This window comes from Quercus suber, unplaced genomic scaffold (genome assembly GCF_002906115.3).
Source record: "Quercus suber isolate HL8 unplaced genomic scaffold, Cork oak 2.0 scaffold_105, whole genome shotgun sequence".
NCBI lineage: Eukaryota > Viridiplantae > Streptophyta > Magnoliopsida > Fagales > Fagaceae > Quercus > Quercus suber.
In genome coordinates this window covers 1,045,854-1,064,156 of record NW_027069570.1, presented here as the reverse complement: position 1 = coordinate 1,064,156, position 18,303 = coordinate 1,045,854, and the positions used below count along the sequence as shown (strand labels likewise).

Sequence of the window (18,303 nt, the reverse complement as noted above, 5' to 3'; positions counted from 1 at the left end):
AGATCAAATTGACATATAGTATAAAAGATAAGTACCAACTTTGTAATTTACCCTATTTATTAGAAAATATAGTTTCTGATAGTTTTTATGTTAAATCATAAATGTATGACAAAACTTATCAAATAAATAAATGTATGACTAAAAGCTAAAAGCTAGCCAAAAAATTAAAAAAAAAATTGTAAAAAGCTATTTAGCTTTTGTTAAACAGACAGTCTAATTTAAAATCATCCTTGAGAATGGTGTTTAAAAAGCAGTTTACCTGTTATATAACGAATTTCTTTGTCTAAATGCAAGGCCCTACGAAGCTTTACTGTTTCCTAAAATTGGCCTTGGGCCTTTCCTAATCCTAAATGGAATGTAACGACTTAGGGACCTATACGTAAACTTAACAAATTACCTTTTACATTACGAATTACTTTGACGACATTAAAAATAAATAAATAGTAATACAAGTTTACAATCATCATTTAATATTTCCTTGTGGAATGTGGATACATGACCCACAACAAGAAGCTGTTGAGGACTTGAGGATACACATCAAACCTCTCATCCGTGGGTCTAATTTTAAGGTCACTACAAGGATGTTACACTTACACCCTTTTTTTGATAGGGACTATTACACCCTTTTAATAATGAGAAAGGGAGATAATTATACTAGACAGAATTAAATTGCCGTCATCGTGATTCTATTTTAAAATTTAAACATGCATTGCGGGTTAACTTAGACTTATGTACATTCATTGACCCACATCTTTTGTGCTGAAACATTGACCCTTGGGGGCAAATTTGTTACAAGAATAATAAGGACATAATAATGCAAGAAAATATTTTCAAACATATAAAACACAAAACCTTAATGGCATCATAAAATAAAATATTGGGAGGGTAATAAAGGCCAGGAAAAGGACAACTAATGAGTAATGCTGATTGATCATTCACCAACCATTCCATAAGTAAATAAAACTTTGCCTGCAGAAAAGAAGGTGATCTCTTTTTTTTATTATTTTAATTTAGAAAGTTTGTATAAATTCCAATTGAGTTCTCCATATGCGTTTGCAGGAACAATAACAAATCCCTATCATTTTCCTTTCCTAAGCAATTATGAGCCTCCACAACATAATTGAACTCTTTTCCATACATATGCGATGCGCATGCTGCTTTATAAGTTAATAGCTGCAGATCACCTGCAGCACCCAAAAATTTAAATAAATAAAAATCAGTTTGTACGGCTAAAATTAGACATGCCATCTGCAGACCTCATGTTTCTCACAGCTTACACTAAAGGGGAGGAGCTTCAATAAATCACAACTAATCAAGCTAACTGAATCAAATCAAGTTATTAAATTGGTCAATAAGAATCCGACTAAACCCAAAAAGTTTTTGGATCCATCTCAGATCTTGCTAGTTCTATTCTCTAATTGAAGACCAAATCCTTGACAATAAAATCAAATTTCAGCATGGTTCAATAACTTTATCATCCAAACAGAGATCAGAAGCAACATCAATACAAATAGCATAAAGTGACATGCTTTTCTTGATATGAAACTGAAAGGTGGAAGGTACCTGCAGCACTCTCGGATACAAGCATATTATTGCTGAAGTGACGTGTCAACCACCATCTGCAGCGAAGCCTCCAACTTTTTCCTGATTTTCCCTTTGTAAATATTCTGGGGGTCTTACTAAAATAAATAGTCTCTGTTTGCTCCTGCCCATCTTCATTTTTATTTGTACACACAGACATTTGATCCTCTTCATATTGAGAAAGCTTAAGGAAACATAATGCAAATTCTTTCCAGGTATTGTATTCTGCATAGGTAGAATCTAAATGCAATGCTATCATTTCCAATAGGGATTCGAGCCAATAATCCCCTACAAAATATCAGGAGAAAGCAATTGTAAATGTTTGTATAATAAATCATCACTATTGGGATATGTATACTAGTTAGTACTACGCTGTATTATTGTAATCTTACTCCTATTACAAATTAAGTGGAAATATGGCAGTGGATTGGTGTTGTATGTGTAAACAAAAAGTGGGGCATTGGTTGACACCTTTTGCTTCATTGTGCAGAGGCAGGGGAATAGGGCCACTTCTTATCTTATTCCAGATTTCATGGGCGAGGTCGATAACTAAAGATGATTGTGGAGTTGTTGGTGAGTTCGAAAGGCTATTTACGAGTCACTGAAATAGAGCTTCCCCAATGCCTCATGTGGTGTATTGGCTAAGAACACAATGCAAGAACATTTGAGAGCATTGAATTATCAGTGAGTACAAGATGGTGTTTCCAAGGTGTTTGAGCAGCTGATCTCTAATAGTAGCTTACCATCACTCTTGATTTTGGAATTTCTGTAGCCTTTTAGTTTAAGATCATAATTCTTCTAAGTTTTGTTTTTTAGCATGAATCTTGCATACCTTCCATGCAGTTGAATACACCCTCTTTTGGTCAAATTTATTAATTAATTAGATAATTACTTTGAAGACTAACCAGTTGTGCGGGAAAAAAAAAATGAAATTAAACTAGGAAACCATGTTTCATCCAGACTGTATGCAAGATCAAGACTTCAGAATGATAAGTTACCATTTTGATGCATCCTGACAAGCTTTGCCAATGAATTGGAACATGTTGGATCCTTCTTTAGGATATCCTCAAAGCAGGTTGCAAGCAAGACAGAGTTATTACGATCAAAATGCTCCAAAAGACTAGTCCTCAACCTGTAAATGACACATACATTTAGTGATTTTTAAAGGTGGCAAGACATCAGGGCATCAACTAACATGAATGAACAAATATATCATTACAAACAAAACCACAGAAAACAGAAGCTTAAGTTGGAGCTACGAGATATTTCACTAATGTATTAATCTGAATTATCGATAAATGTAGATTAAGAATATCAAACAGATTATTTTCCGATGATGAACCAGAAAAGATCTCAGGCAAAAAGCAACTTTGCTGTGCCTAATCAAAGAATCTTAGAGAAAAATCCAACTGAATGGTGATTTATGTCACAAACTGCTACCTCACTAACAATAACAAATAGGGTTCCAAATCAGCTAATCCACTTAATTCATCTCTGTTAGATTAAATGATTAAAGTCACCTTTACTTATCACTAGCAGCTTAACCTTTTAGGAAAGACGGTAATTTATCATGATATCAAAGGAAGAAGTATTGGGTTTAAACCCTGTCTTCACCTTACCTCTCATTTTTTTAAAATTCTCATGTGTTAAGCCCCACTTAATAAGGGTTTCACACATGAAGGACAAGAGTCAGAAGATGGTCTTATAAAGACATCTTTCTTTCCACGTGAAGGGGGAGTGTCAAATTAAATGATTATATTCACAATTTCTTACTAGCTTAAACTTTTGAGAGAATCAATATATATATATATATAATAAGAGTAGTGTTATTGATAAAATAAAAAAACAAACAGTTAATGATGATGAACACCAAAAAAAAAAAAAAATCAAAAGGCTATTCTAAGAGAAACAAGAAACTCTATGCTGGATGAACAATCTGAGGGGCTGATCCAAGACTAGTCAAATAGAGTTCGCTGACAACTTTTTTAAATGATCCAATGAATTTTCAGTATCCTCAAACAAGCAACGATTCCACTCCGTCCAAACAATCCATATCAAACAACCTGGAATCAAATTCCAAATATCTGATCTGTACTTCCCAAGCCAATATCTCCAACAAAATAGTAAACTAGAAACAGAGCCTAGCAAGACCTATTGATCCCCAAAAATCTGAAACGTATTCACCCACAAAGCATGTGCTACATCAAAATGAAGGAGGTGGTCCATAGATTCCCAAGTGCAGTGGCACATACATCGATTCACTAAAGGCAAACCCCTTCTCATGAGGCTATCCAATGTAAGAGTCCGACATAAAGTCGCTGTCACCAAAAAGAAAGCAACCCTTTTAGGAACCATTACTTTCAAAATACCCTTCCATGGAAATATGGGGTTAGGAGCACCCCAAATCTCTTGGTAAAAAGACCGAATGTCTAACATAACACTTCCCTTAAGGCAACAATGTAATCTATCACTCCCCACGCCGGTTGGAACCCGAGAGTAGATAAAGTCAAAAAAGTAGACAATCAATAATTTAACAAGCTCGAATAGCAAACAAGCTGACTTTGAGCCCAAAAGTGGGCTGCTGGGTTTGTAGAGTAAGGGAGCTCAACGCCAACTTACATAAGCTTGGCTCATGAGCTGATGAGCTTTTATATACTAAAAAAAAAAATTTAGAAATATAACTTTTGAAGGGCAAGTGCCTAGCATACACACAGGATTAGATTAATTGACTAATATAAATACAATTAGAAATAATTCTGTAGGAATTACTTTTCAGGTCTAGCTAAAAAGGACCCCCCCCCAATATATATATATAATAAGAGTAGTGTTATTGATAAAATAAAAAAAACAAACAGTTCATGATGATGAACACCAAAAAAAAAAAAAAAAAAATCAAAAGGCTATTCTAAGAGAAACAAGAAACTCTATGCTGGATGAACAATCTGAGGGGCCGATCCAAGACTAGTCAAATAGAGTTTGCTGACAACTTTTTTAAATGATCCGATGAATTTTCAGTATCCTCAAACAAGCAACAATTCCACTCCATCCAAACAATCCATATCAAACAACCTGGAATCAAATTCCAAATATCTGATCTGTACTTCCCAAGCCAATATCTCCAACAAAATAGTAAACTAGAAACAGAGTCTAGCAAGACCTATTGATCCCCAAAAATCTGAAACGTATTCACCCACAAAGCATGTGCTACATCAAAATGAAGGAGGTGGTCCATAGATTCCCCAGTGCAGTGGCACATACATCGATTCACTAAAGGCAAACCCCTTCTCATGAGGCTATCCAATGTAAGAGTCCAACATAAAGTCGCTGTTGCCAAAAAGAAAGCAACCCTTTTAGGAACCATTACTTTCAAAATACCCTTCCATGGAAATATGGGGTTAGGAGCACCCCAAATCTCTTGGTAAAAAGACCGAGTGTCTAACATAACACTTCCCTTAAGGCAACAATGTAATCTATCACTCCCCACGCCGGTTGGAACCCGAGAGTAGATAAAGTCAAAAAAGGAGACAATCAATAATTTAACAAGCTCGAATAGCAAACAAGCTGACTTTGAGCCCAAAAGTGGGCTGCTGGGTTTGTAGAGTAAGGGAGCTCAAGGTCAACTTACATAAGCTTGGCTCATGAGCTGATGAGCTTTTATATACTAAAAAAAAAAAATTAGAAATATAACTTTTGAAGGGCAAGTGCCTAGCATACACACAGGATTAGATTAATTGACTAATATAAATACAGTTAGAAATAATTCTGTAGGAATTATTTCCTTTTCAGGTCTAGCTAAAAAGGACCCCCAAAAAAAAAAAGTGCTTGTGGGAAAAATTGAGTTCTCTAGCTAAAGCTTGACAAAGGCTGATCAGGTAAATCAACCAAGCTGAGCCATGTTAAACCAAGCTCAAACTTGGTGAATAGAGCTTGACTCAAGCAGCATAGAACTTGGTCAAATCAGCTGGTTATACTCCTAGTCTGGAAAGTGGACAATTGCTGCCTAGTTAACATCCAGCCTTTCCCTGGAACTGGCAAGACACACATCTTCAGAAATACCACCAGTTTTCTATGAACAAAATGTGAATCATCCTTTAGGGAAAACAAAGAAAAATGAAATTTCTTGGAAGATGGTACTAAAAGCAATCTAACATGGCCAAATAACAATCACAAATACATCATTCAAGCTTTCATCATGAACTGAGAGACTGGGTTGGGATGTACACCAAGACTATAAAGAGAAATAAATTCACTTGTGTGCATTTATCAAAAACAAGCCCCATCCTCCAGAAAACATGGTTGGGATGTGCACCAACAATAATGAATCAGCCTGGTTCGAAGTTCGATCACATTTTTTGGTTTCTCTAAGGGAAAGAGGTCAGGTCAGTCCAAATATTTACAACCTAAGGATTTGGGTCAGAATCTAACTAACCAACATGCTTGACTAAAATTTGATTGAATCCAAGTTATACATTTAACTGTTATAAATATGTGGCAATGTTTTAGTGGCGGGTAACCATGAACCTGCACACACATTGTTAGCTACCCGATAAAACCTCATCAGTTTACCCTCATTCCCCCATTCCCCATTCAATAATCGATGCCCTCCTGTACATCTCACCTCCTTCAGCCCTTCTCATCAGCACTGCCTTACAACCTCACCCATTGCTGCCAGACCCCAATCCTCTTTGTCTTTCATCTAGTCTCCTTAACTCCTTTGTCTGCCAACTTTTCTTTTTCTCTCATCTTGTATTCTTACTCTCCAATTGCCTCTATTGTTCTGTCACAGAGGTGACTTCAACCTTCTGCAGTGTTGCCATCATCATATTTGTCAAGATCATCCAGTAATCATGGGAGGGATGAGATTTTTGATCACTTCTTCAATGATCACCACTGCCACCACATTGCATATATCCACTGAGACCATCACTGTGCAACCAACTGAAAAGTGCTCAAGATGCTTTGGTTTTGGCTGGTTGTTGTACTGACTCAGTTCAGTGCCATTTTTTTTCTTTTAAAAAAAAAATTAATAATAATGATAAATAAATAAAAACCTGACTGCTTCAGTCTGGTGAGGCCTTTTTCCCCCAAATCTGAATTGACTGAACCATGCACAGCACTACACCATGGTACTGCTGGCACACCACCTTCACTACCACAACCAATGGCAAGTTAGCAACAAACCAACTCCAGTTCCTGTGGTAGCAACTACTCCATATGCTTTTTAACCAATGTTTTCTCAAGCAATTAGATGAACTTAAATCTTCTTTCCAAATCAATTGAGTTTCAAGTTTCTCTCCCCACATAGACTCTTATCTTCTCAAACTCCTTTCATTTATTAGCAATCAGTACTTATAAAAATAAATAAAATTATTCCCAATCAGTGAGAGTAATAAAGCAAGCAAAGGAATCAGTACCTAATAGGAAGTGCTGTGTTTGATTTACAACAGAGCTTCTCCAGAACTTTTAGGGCCTCATCAAATTGACCTCCAATCAGCAACAACTGAAATTATGGAACAAAAGAACTAAGAACATACATGAATTTAAGGACAAAATCAGTGACCATATTTATTATTTTTATGACGTAAGAGAACTTCACTCAAATTAGTTGCACATTGTAGAGCATACTGTACAACAATCCTCACTATCCACCTGCCAAAACCAGTTACTGGGTAATCCGAGGGCTTTTAACACCTAATGGGCTAATCTAAACACTAAAAGAAATTCAAGGAAGCAAGGTGATCCACAGAATTCATCCAATTAAATAATGTCTTCAAAAGGGCATCTCACTTCAATGTAGTGATTAAATTAGATTTTTGAGTATTGAATCTTTCAAGTCTAAGAAAAGATAACCTAGCATATTCCTCTCTCTCCCCTTATTTTTCTATTTTTAACTAGTAGAATACACCATGATGGAAATAGTAAAGAGTTCGAGAAAAAGTAAGACTACAAATTAAAAGATTCAAAAATTGTGGTCTAGTTTCACCATGGGGCCTTCTTGGCACCTTTCATAGGCTACTTAATTATAATGATTCTTATTATTAAAATTTCCATAGGTTAGCAAGTTATTGTTTCAGTTTTAATGAAGTTTAAAATACAGATAGTTTGGTAATTTCCAGATTTTCAGGAATATGCTGTAGTGGGCTATTCCAAAGGCCCATGAGTCTCTTTTTTTTTTTTTTTGGTTTAGAAATTCTTAATATTCTTTGTTATTATTAGGAGTCCTAGTCTTTTTAGGAAAAGATTATTCGTGAGTTCTAGTCCTAGTCCTAGGGCATATTGGCAATAGCCTATGAAATGAAAGTGTGTTTTATGTATCCAATAAAAGATGCAGATAGAGAGATTGAATTTAATAAAATTCCAACAGTTAATTTTAAGCTTAGAGGAGTGATCACATAGGTTTAATCTTGTATTTTTTTCTCATTCAATTAACCTTTTGAACCACAAACAGACATCAAACTCATTCAAGATCCAATCTTTTTATTACTTGACCCTACCTAAACCCTTAACTCATTCAAGATTCAAGAACCCTTTAAGTGATCTCTCTAAGAACCCAAATATAGTGCTGAATTCCTAATTGCTCCCTAAGCTGCAATAGTTTCATTATTGATATATGTTAGACTAAATTAAAGTATGATATCTCATTACTTATCAAAAAAAAGTATGATATCTCATAAGGCTATAAAATTTACTTGCAAAAAATATATGTATAGGAATAAATCTTTACATACCTGTACCAAAGGAAGTAAGGCCACCAATAATGGCGGTGTTGAGTAAAGAGCAAGTTGAAAATACTTAACTGCATCCATATAATAATCATTAAGCATTCCCCTATGCAAATTGATCAAGTCCTCACAATTTTCTTCAGGATCCGGCAATTGCAAGGGCAACAACCAGGTCTCCAAGCCCCCTTTGGCAAGAGAAAAGAAATTCAGTTAACATTATATTTGCTCATAAACCAATAACTGTGACAAGATTTTCCAAAGCCTAAAACACCAAACATTATTTTAATAGGGAATGTTTATTTGTTGCTAACATTATCAGTCAAAGGAATCACTTGAGAATGGGTAACAATAATAATCAGCATTCATCATAAACATTCATGTCTTGTGGCTAGAGAATTATGGTTACTTGTCTTCTAATTATTTGGGGTGTAGTGGATTATGCCCAAAAGGGTAGTGGCATAATCCACCACACCCCAAATTGGTACGTTGGAAGGGGCGGTACACTAGGAAGCATATAGGAGATATTTAGTGGCAGATGTGAAGCTGAGTTTCTTACATACTTTGTATGCTATATATATATATGCAAAGAAAGATATTAGGGAGGCAAAAAGGCTTCAAGACTCCTACCACCACCAATTCCATCAGGCACCACCAATACCACCTCCCAAGCAGTACCCACATAGAAATGTCTATTCTTCAGGTTTAAAATCAATTTCTCAACTCAAACAAACATGAAAGTGTATATCAATGTCTTTTTTTTCCTTTTTTCTTTTTAAATGTATGTCACAGCAGCTATGCATAGTGTCGTGTGACTACTTTGGCTCGATCTAACCAGCATATCTTCCACTCTATCCACTAAACATCAAATTATTTAACAAAAACTTCACAACTCAATGGACTTAAAAGCCAATAATTCAAAATCCATGTCCAGGCATTATATCAATAGAACTAAGAAGTTATAATCTGTCCCACAATGTAAATGTACATAGATTGGTCTTCGGCAATCATTAGAATTAAAAAACAGAAAATGCCATTTACAACCTTTTTGTTCCAAGAATAAGCAGCTTTTATCACCTAAAAAGAAAAACACAATCTAGCAGTAGACATATATGACAAAACTCGACAATCCTAACCTACTAGGGATAGCATTTAGTTCGTTCATTAATTTAAGTAGGCCAATATATTTCACTCCTACTAGTTAACTTAGTTTTAAAACATCTGAATAAGTGCAGAAGGGCAAAAATTATTCTCATTGGTGTCCAGTTTCACCCAATGGTGGTAATCAAGCCAAGCATTTTAGAGAAAGCATACACTTTAATGAACAAAGAAATCAAAGGATCTCATCAAACAAGTACTTAAATAAAGTGAGACCAACTGCAAGTTGATTATAAACGTTTGTTTTCCATTATTAACTACTGCCTCAGATACACCACATAATATGTAGAGATGGAAAAGTAAAGTAGTTAAAGTAAGAAAGAAGGATGAGGAAGGACTTTTAACAAACTAATCCAAAAGTAAATACCTACATACGTTTAGGGAAAAAAAAAGTATAGAATCTAGAACTTACGAAGAGAATAGAAATTGGAAGCATACTGCATATGATCACCGTGTTTAGAGAATGAGGCTTCATTTCCAGTAATTTCATCAGAGTTCATGGAAAACTCTTGTGGCTGGAAGTTCTGCATGGGATGTTCACTTTGCAGGCTAACATCAGCATCCATAGAAACTTCTCTATTTTGATTAATATCATCATTGCTAGATATTTTTTTATCCTTCATGACAGAGGTGTCTGAATTGCATTGAATGGGTATATCAGCCTTGTGAGTATCATTTGCACTACACCACATTGAATTTTTGACAGGGTTGCTGAATCTTGTTTCCATTATATCAGAGTGGCGACGAGATGAAAATAGATCTGAATCTCTCCACTGCATCTCTTCTGGGATAGTTGAATACCACAGTTCATAGAATGTCAAGCCCATGACCATATTTGACATAGGGTCAGTGTCCAGTTCTTGTTCTTGCTTGAGGCTGAAAAGTACAAGTGAAATAATAAATACAATTCACAATTACTAATTTCTGGTGAAGAAATTCAAATACTGTCTCCTCTAATCATATGATTGAACTTAGTATATTTTGTCATAAAAGAATGCTGAAATTTACAAGTGATACAAACACAAGCACAAGTATGACTGTTTCCAAAGACACTAAAAATCATTATACACCATCTCAAAGATATGCTAGTCATTAGAAAATGCATATTTCTCAAGACCACACAATTTTAATAAAGAACACTGCAAAATCATCTTGTTTAGAATTTACAATATATATATATATATATATACTGTCAATCTTCCTAAGGTTTTTTGCCTTGCCCCTTTGTAATTCCAAATCATGTGGTGAAGAAAGTGAGTGAAGTAGCACAGCATGTTCAACCTAAAGGAATTGAACAAGCATGAATTTATGATTAGCTCTCAAACTTTGTTAAAAGAAATATTCACATGCACGCTAGCAAATTTGAGAGCTTTTGAAGGAACAGAATGTTCGAATGTTCAATTGATATCTCAAATTTTGGGTACTCTGTCGGTTCAGGTTTAGATCTTTTGACCTTTTCGGACGGTTTGGCTCTTTCCTGAATCTTGGGGCTATTTTGTTTTCTTTTTCTCTTTACTTTTCCTTTGGGGTGTCCTTAGTGTACTCCCTGTGTACTTTGGCCTTGGCCTTTCTTCTTCTTTTTTGATTTAATAAGGTTTCTTTTCTTACTGATCAACACTAAAAAGAAATCATCCTCATTAGTTATAACTGATTACTTTTTTTTCCTTGCTTTCCCTTTTATTTTGTCCCTAGCAAAGAAAGTCTTAAGCTTTCAAGGGGAGGCTCTACACCCAATCAATAAAGGGGTTGCACTCCATTATCCATATAAATTATCTGTAAGAACCACATCTTGCATGTATGTTTGGCACTCACCAAACCTACAAATTAGCGGAGACTTCATTCAAATGCACATGCTAGTTATATGATCTTTTTTTAAAATAGGTAATATGATTTTTTAAAATACTAAAGACACAATAATAAATTAAACACAACATAAACAAATAAAAGGCGGTGGACTAATCGGCCTTTTTTCCCCTTCTTGGCTTAAATTCTCCTACGTCGGAACTCATATTGAAAAGCTTGTAAAATACAAGCTAATTACACAAGTATGTTCTTAAAGAGATTAACAACTGTTGCAAGTTGCACGTAATAATGATAGAACTACCTTTCTGATGCTGACAGTTATAGTGCAGTTAGACAGCCACAAGGCTACTACCTCCTTTCACTTTACGTTTGCAGTTTGTACTTCTGCAACTTCCACCGTCACTGCAATTATTCCTCAAACACCATGTAACTTGCTTTTATGAGAGTGATTGCAAATAACCAACTAACCATTGATTTGCATCAGCATAAAAACCTTGTGACTTTTATGACAATATGTCACCCAATAAAGGACTTCTAATCCAAAATGAACCAGATTAAATTGTACTCCATAAAACATGTACACCAACTAGTCTAGGCCTAAAAACACTAACATCACCTAATTTAATGACACATAACCCTATCCTTGAGAGAAAATGTTAAAGCTAGCGATAGTTCATACTAAATGGTTTATATTAAAACTGCACAGCCAACCAGCCAACTGAATTCATGACAAAGTTTCGGACCTGGGCATAATGTGAGCATCCAAAATCAACCCAAACATGCAACAAAAACAGCTTGTTTTGAGTGAGTTTCTGCATGTTGGTAGGCACAAGTCAGAAGTTAATAGCTCCAAGTGATCTAGCAACTATAAGACCACCAAATAGGTGACTGCTTCAGTCTCAAACTTGAGCAAGCAATGGAATAATCCAGACCTAAATAATCGATCTTCAAATGCTCACAAGTGATATTTTTATACCACATTTAACATGCCATATCACCGTTACTGCTTATTTTTGGTGGCCTCAAGATCAACCAAAGTTTATTTTACTCACTCAGCCTTTAGAGCTCATTTAAATTCCAGTGGAAGCCGGAGGACTGACTGAGCATCTCAGAGATGGGGGAGGGAGATTGAAACTAGTAACCTCCACTTCCATCTGTGTGCTAACCCTTGGAATTAAAGAGCAATTTCACTAATGTGAATTTTTTATAGCAAATGTTTTAAAAAGAATTTGATCCTTCTTTGCCATGGAGAACAGCCCAGCTATTAAAAAAAAAAAAAAAAAAAAAAACAAAACTAGCTACAAAATTGAGAAAAAAAAAAACGCCGTTAAATCTTTGGAAAACTGACGCATTATTTCAAGGCCACCAAGATATAAAATGGCAATTTTTAGAAATCCTACATTTTACATATAAGTATTATACTAGAAGGGATATTGAAAGTTCTACTACTTGTGACATTTTTCTATTGGTACAGTGATGCATGCACCCAATGGGTCGAAGCTCACAACTATACATCCACTGCATTCTCACAGGGGATGTTGTACAAACTTGTCAAAGGAGCAAGAGCTAATTGTCTTCTTGTTATTATTATTATTATTATTATTATTCTTTTAAAATTGCATTCAAGTAATCAACAAGCAAGCTATTCACTGGTCATAGGAAAAAATAAGAACAATACCATATAGCAGCCTGATGTGCTTCCTCAACATTCCCTTGTGTAAGACAGAATAGAATGAACTCAAAATGAACCAGAAATCTATCCTGCTCAATAAGAAAAAAATCTACATAAGAAACTTCAGTGTTTTAAATAAGTTAAGTGCATTATATGTAACAAATTGTGAATTACAAAAGGCATTTAACTTATTAACTACAATTTTTATATTGACAATTTGTTACAAATTTTCACAATGTGGTCTATGTTGTACAAACTTACTGTACCATGTTGCAATTTCTATTTAACAATAACCAGATATAAAGTCAATGTGGCTAATTAGCAATTCATCCTGTGATTCTGATGGGACTTTGCAACAGCCTTTGAAATAAAAATAAATAAAAAAATCAAGCTCCACTTTGTAAACCAAGGCATTCAATCTACCTCATACCTCATCCTTTGGGAAAATAAAAAAAAAGGAATCAGGCTCTCTTCTATACTTTGTCAAAAGACTTTTACACACATATATCCCTCCAACATTAGATTGAATCAAGTTGAATATTATATGGTAGACATTCAGATGACTTGCATCATACTGATGCATCAACACAGAGTCTATTCAAATTCTAACCATGGAGTTGGGGATAGTCTAGCTTTGTCTTTGGTGCAAGGAGGCATTATGGCTAACCCTACCCAAGATCAACAGATTTGGGAAGCAGTAATTAAAAAGAAAAATATTAAATTTTTACAGCTCTTCAAGCATACCAAAGGACTTTAACCCCTCTTTGGAATACAAAACACAAAGATTAATATAAACTCACACTTTCCACCAAGATGAAAGCAAAATATCTAAAGGACATTACTCTTCGGAAATATATTTACTTGTAGTGTGTGGGTTTGTTGCTATTGTTTATGTTTTTTCTGGAAAATATCTAGGGCTTTAATGTGTGCCAACTTAACAAACACTAAACAAATACTCTATGATTCTACAATATTGAAGATTAGTGTTTTCCAAAGCATACCTCTATGGGCCATTCTTTCATTGATCCATTCTTTCTCATCCAAATGTCATATATGTTCCTGATTTTGGTGAACTTGATACGATCACTTTTCATATGCTTAAGAAGCTCCATTGAAACCTAAAATTATTGCAAAAATTTATTAGTGGGCTCCTTAATTTTAGAATCAAGGACATCAAAGATAAAGATTCAAGATAATAAAATTGCATGAGTAAAAATTATTAAAGTGAGTAGCTTAAACAATGCCTAAAACAACAAGCATATGAACATGCATACTAAATGTTATAATATATTATTTTTTTTAATTATAAATAATAAGACTTCATCGAAAAACAACCAAAAGAGTACTATGAATCCAAGCACACAGGAAGTGTACGAAGGATACAGAAAAAGATCAATAAAAAAGATGCATGGAAAGTACAACTATCAAGTAACTCAAACAAAGAAGCACAAGCACCCAAAGAATTTATCCATTCAAACAAAGCAATGAGGAATAAAAAGCTTTAAATCAGGAATCGGACTCTGATTTAAAGACTATCAGCTCTGTAGAATTTAGACTAAAATAATCAAGCTTTCATGCCTCTAGTTTAGTTGGCCCAACCCAAAATTTTAAGATTATACTATATGAAAATAAAAAGAAAATTCCTTTCTATTTTTTTTTTTTTTCCAGGGAAAAGATTTCATTGTTTCAAACAAGAAAATTTACTCATAAATTGGACTTTTTTTTATGATAGAAAGCCCATATTCCATACCAAGCTGCCATCAAAGGTGCAAGTTAGAACATCTCACAAAATATTGGTTCTCATCCTAAGTTCCACACACACAAAAGAAAGAGCATGCATTATAGAATCAAACAATGCATGAATACCACATAACACAAACTTACATTGTAAACATCAAAATCCTAATCCAAAAATGACTAAAAGTCACCACACACACACATCATTGTCCCCTGCCCTCTACATTCTAAATTATCACTAAACACACAATTATAACAAATAAAATTTCTAAAGAAACAAAATCAAAAACACAAAGAGCAGCAAAATACACACATCACTGTCCCCTGCCCTCTACATTCTAAATGATCACTAACACACGTTATAACACATGAATTTCTAAAAGAACACATCAAAAAAAAAAAAAAAACACAAAAGGGAAGCAAAGGAAGCGTACCGAATACTTGAAACGATTGTTCAATGGATACCGGTCCTTACACGACGCTTTCAACAACATGCTCAACACACCACCAACTTCTACCCAATTGCGGCGTTTCGCCAATTTGCGCAAAAGATGGGACAGCCGGACACGATTTTCCCACCTCACAACCTTGGAACCAATCTTAGGAGCAAGTGCTAGAAGTGTTGATGGCTTGGTCAAAAACGATTTAATTCTTTTGACGAGTTTTTCTGGCATGACATTGCTATTATTATTATCAAGCTTTTGATTCAATTTCCGTTTTCGAGTACTGGGTTTTTTATCAGTGTATTGTAGTTCTACTTCTGCCTCCTCTTCCAACAACTTGGAATCCACACTCATGTTGCAAATTGATTCACAGGAAAGCCGGTGCTTGAGGAAACTCTTGGAAAGCGATCTTTCCCACACACAAAGAATGAAGAAGCGAAGCGTAGAGACTCGATTCTCACCTTTTGGAGGTTACCTCTCTTCTTCTTTTTCGCTGCTCCAAAAATTCTAAGCCTAAAAAAAAATATACCCACGTGGGACCCAAGTTGGAATGCCCACTAGAGTGAACTGCTTGGTTGTGAATGAACCAATTAGGTAAGGGCAACTGTCTGCCACAGTGTGACGTGTTAAGAGATGATAGGGCTGTGGTCCATAGAATAGGAGGGAGAGAGGCATTGTGCACCACATCCGTACAGTAATGTTGGCCAGCACACAACTAGGGAAGCCTGGGAAGGGCTGTTGGGGGGAGAGAAGTAGAAAACTGTGCTCTTTGCAAGGGACTGAAGGCCCAGTGGGCCTATGGGCCTACAACCCTTTGCACATGATTTTTTCGGAGAAGACAATATGCGTGTTCTAAAAATATTTTTTTTATGATAGAAAGCCCATATTCCATACCAAGCTGCCATCAAAGGTGCAAGTTAGAACATCTCACAAAATATTGGTTCTCATCCTAAGTTCCACACACACAAAAGAAAGAGCATGCATTATAGAATCAAACAATGCATGAATACCACATAACACAAACTTACATTGTAAACATCAAAATCCTAATCCAAAAATGACTAAAAGTCACCACACACACACATCATTGTCCCCTGCCCTCTACATTCTAAATTATCACTAAACACACAATTATAACAAATAAAATTTCTAAAGAAACAAAATCAAAAACACAAAGAGCAGCAAAATACACACATCACTGTCCCCTGCCCTCTACATTCTAAATGATCACTAACACACGTTATAACACATGAATTTCTAAAAGAACACATCAAAAAAAAAAAAAAAAACACAAAAGGGAAGCAAAGGAAGCGTACCGAATACTTGAAACGATTGTTCAATGGATACCGGTCCTTACACGACGCTTTCAACAACATGCTCAACACACCACCAACTTCTACCCAATTGCGGCGTTTCGCCAATTTGCGCAAAAGATGGGACAGCCGTACACGATTTTCCCACCTCACAACCTTGGAACCAATCTTAGGAGCAAGTGCTAGAAGTGTTGATGGCTTGGTCAAAAACGATTTAATTCTTTTGACGAGTTTTTCGGGCATGACATTGCCATTATTATTATCAAGCTTTTGATTCAATTTCCGTTTTCGAGTACTGGGTTTTTTATCAGTGTATTGTAGTTCTACTTCTGCCTCCTCTTCCAACAACTTGGAATCCACACTCATGTTGCGAATTGATTCACAGGAAAGCCGGTGCTTGAGGAAACTCTTGGAAAGCGAACTTTCCCACACACAAAGAATGAAAAAGCGAAGAGTAGAGGCTCGATTCTCGCCTTTGGAGCTTACCTCTCTTCTTCTTTTTCGCTGCTCCAAAAATTCTAAGCCTAAAAAAAAATATACCCACGTGGGACCCAAGATGGCATGCACACTAGAGTGAACTGCTTGGTTGTGAATGAACCAATTAGGTAAGGGCAACTGTCTGCCACAGTGTGACGTGTTAAGAGATGATAGGGCTGTGGTCCATAGAATAGGAGGGAGAGAGGCATTGTGCACCACATCCGTACAGTAATGTTGGCCAGCACACAACTAGGGAAGCCTGGGAAGGGCTGTTGGGGGGAGAGAAGTAGAAAACTGTGCTCTTTGCAAGGGACTGAAGGCCCAGTGGGCCTATGGGCCTACAACCCTTTGCACATGATTTTTTCGGAGAAGACAATATGCGTGTTCTAAAAATAAGCAAAAATATAATTAGCACCATTCCTAAAATTCATACCAAATGCACTGAAGTACTATAACTTCAGCTCCTCAGTTACATTAACATATGGCAACTAACCCTGGTACCCTGACATTAACAGGGAAATAACAGTTTTTTTAACCAAAAAAAAAAAAAAACAATTTCTTAACATACAAATTATTAAGAAAAATAAATATTTAACTTAAGAAGAAAAAGAAACAAACATTTCATTAGATCTTATTTTTAATAGTCTTCTCGTGCATAGCACAGGTTATCGACTAGTTATAGCTAATAGTTGTTGTTTACTCAAAAACAAAAACACAAAAAAAAAAAACAAAAATTAAATCCTCTTTGCGGCAAATGCGAAGGGGATAGCTGCCTTATCCTTCTTTTTTCTTTTCTTTCTTGTTCAGTACCAAGTTACCTTTGTCTCCCCAGGGATTGCACCGTGCTCCCTTCATTCCTAATTCTTCGCCTTTCCGATGTTAAGTAGGAGCCCTCAACATCTTCATCAACGGCAACATCCCAAACTCCTTATTAGTTAAATAAGTCCTCTTTGTAAAGTTCCCCTCCTTAGAAATGCTCTTATTCTCTTTATTAACCGCTTTCGATCCTCGGCCCCCTACAAGATGTATAATATAATTCCTATATATATAATTTAAACATTATTGATAGACATTTTTATATTTTGTTAACTCTTTAAAAAAAATTTGTAGGGATATTATTAAGTATAAAATGTAAATTTTTCTTTTTAAATAAAAATTATTGTGAAGCACTTTTTTTTTTTTCCATTTATTCTAGACTCTTTGGTTTTTGTACTTAATAACTCACTTGGATGAATATTTATAATGTATTCCTACATTTTATTCTAAAATTAAGAAATAAAACTCTTTAAGAATAGATAATTTAGGACACACGGCGCAAAATTGGAACTCTAATTTGGAATTTTAATTTGAGTTTCTCTCAGTTTCACCTATTATTAGATATATAGACTAATGTGTTGCCC

General features: G+C 35.3%; 1 protein-coding gene across 2 annotated transcripts; it reads right to left on the bottom strand.

Annotated features, from left to right (window-relative positions):
- Positions 1-752: 752 nt before the first annotated feature.
- Positions 753-15,609, bottom strand: LOC112034102 (uncharacterized). 2 transcript variants are annotated; one of them, XM_065775138.1, is made up of 9 exons: positions 15,105-15,609; positions 13,935-14,051; positions 12,940-13,022; positions 9,871-10,334; positions 8,310-8,488; positions 6,996-7,081; positions 2,580-2,713; positions 1,564-1,869; positions 753-1,184 (listed from the first exon to the last, which is right to left on the bottom strand). In XM_065775138.1, the coding sequence occupies exons 1-9, from the start codon at positions 15,465-15,467 to the stop codon at positions 1,006-1,008; spliced, it is 1,911 nt and encodes a 636-aa protein (XP_065631210.1). In that variant the 5' UTR covers positions 15,468-15,609; the 3' UTR covers positions 753-1,005. The 2 variants fall into 2 exon arrangements, with proteins under 2 accessions (XP_065631210.1, XP_065631211.1); XM_065775139.1 differs by having other exon boundaries at positions 8,379-8,488.
- Between the last annotated feature and the right edge of the window lie 2,694 nt (positions 15,610-18,303).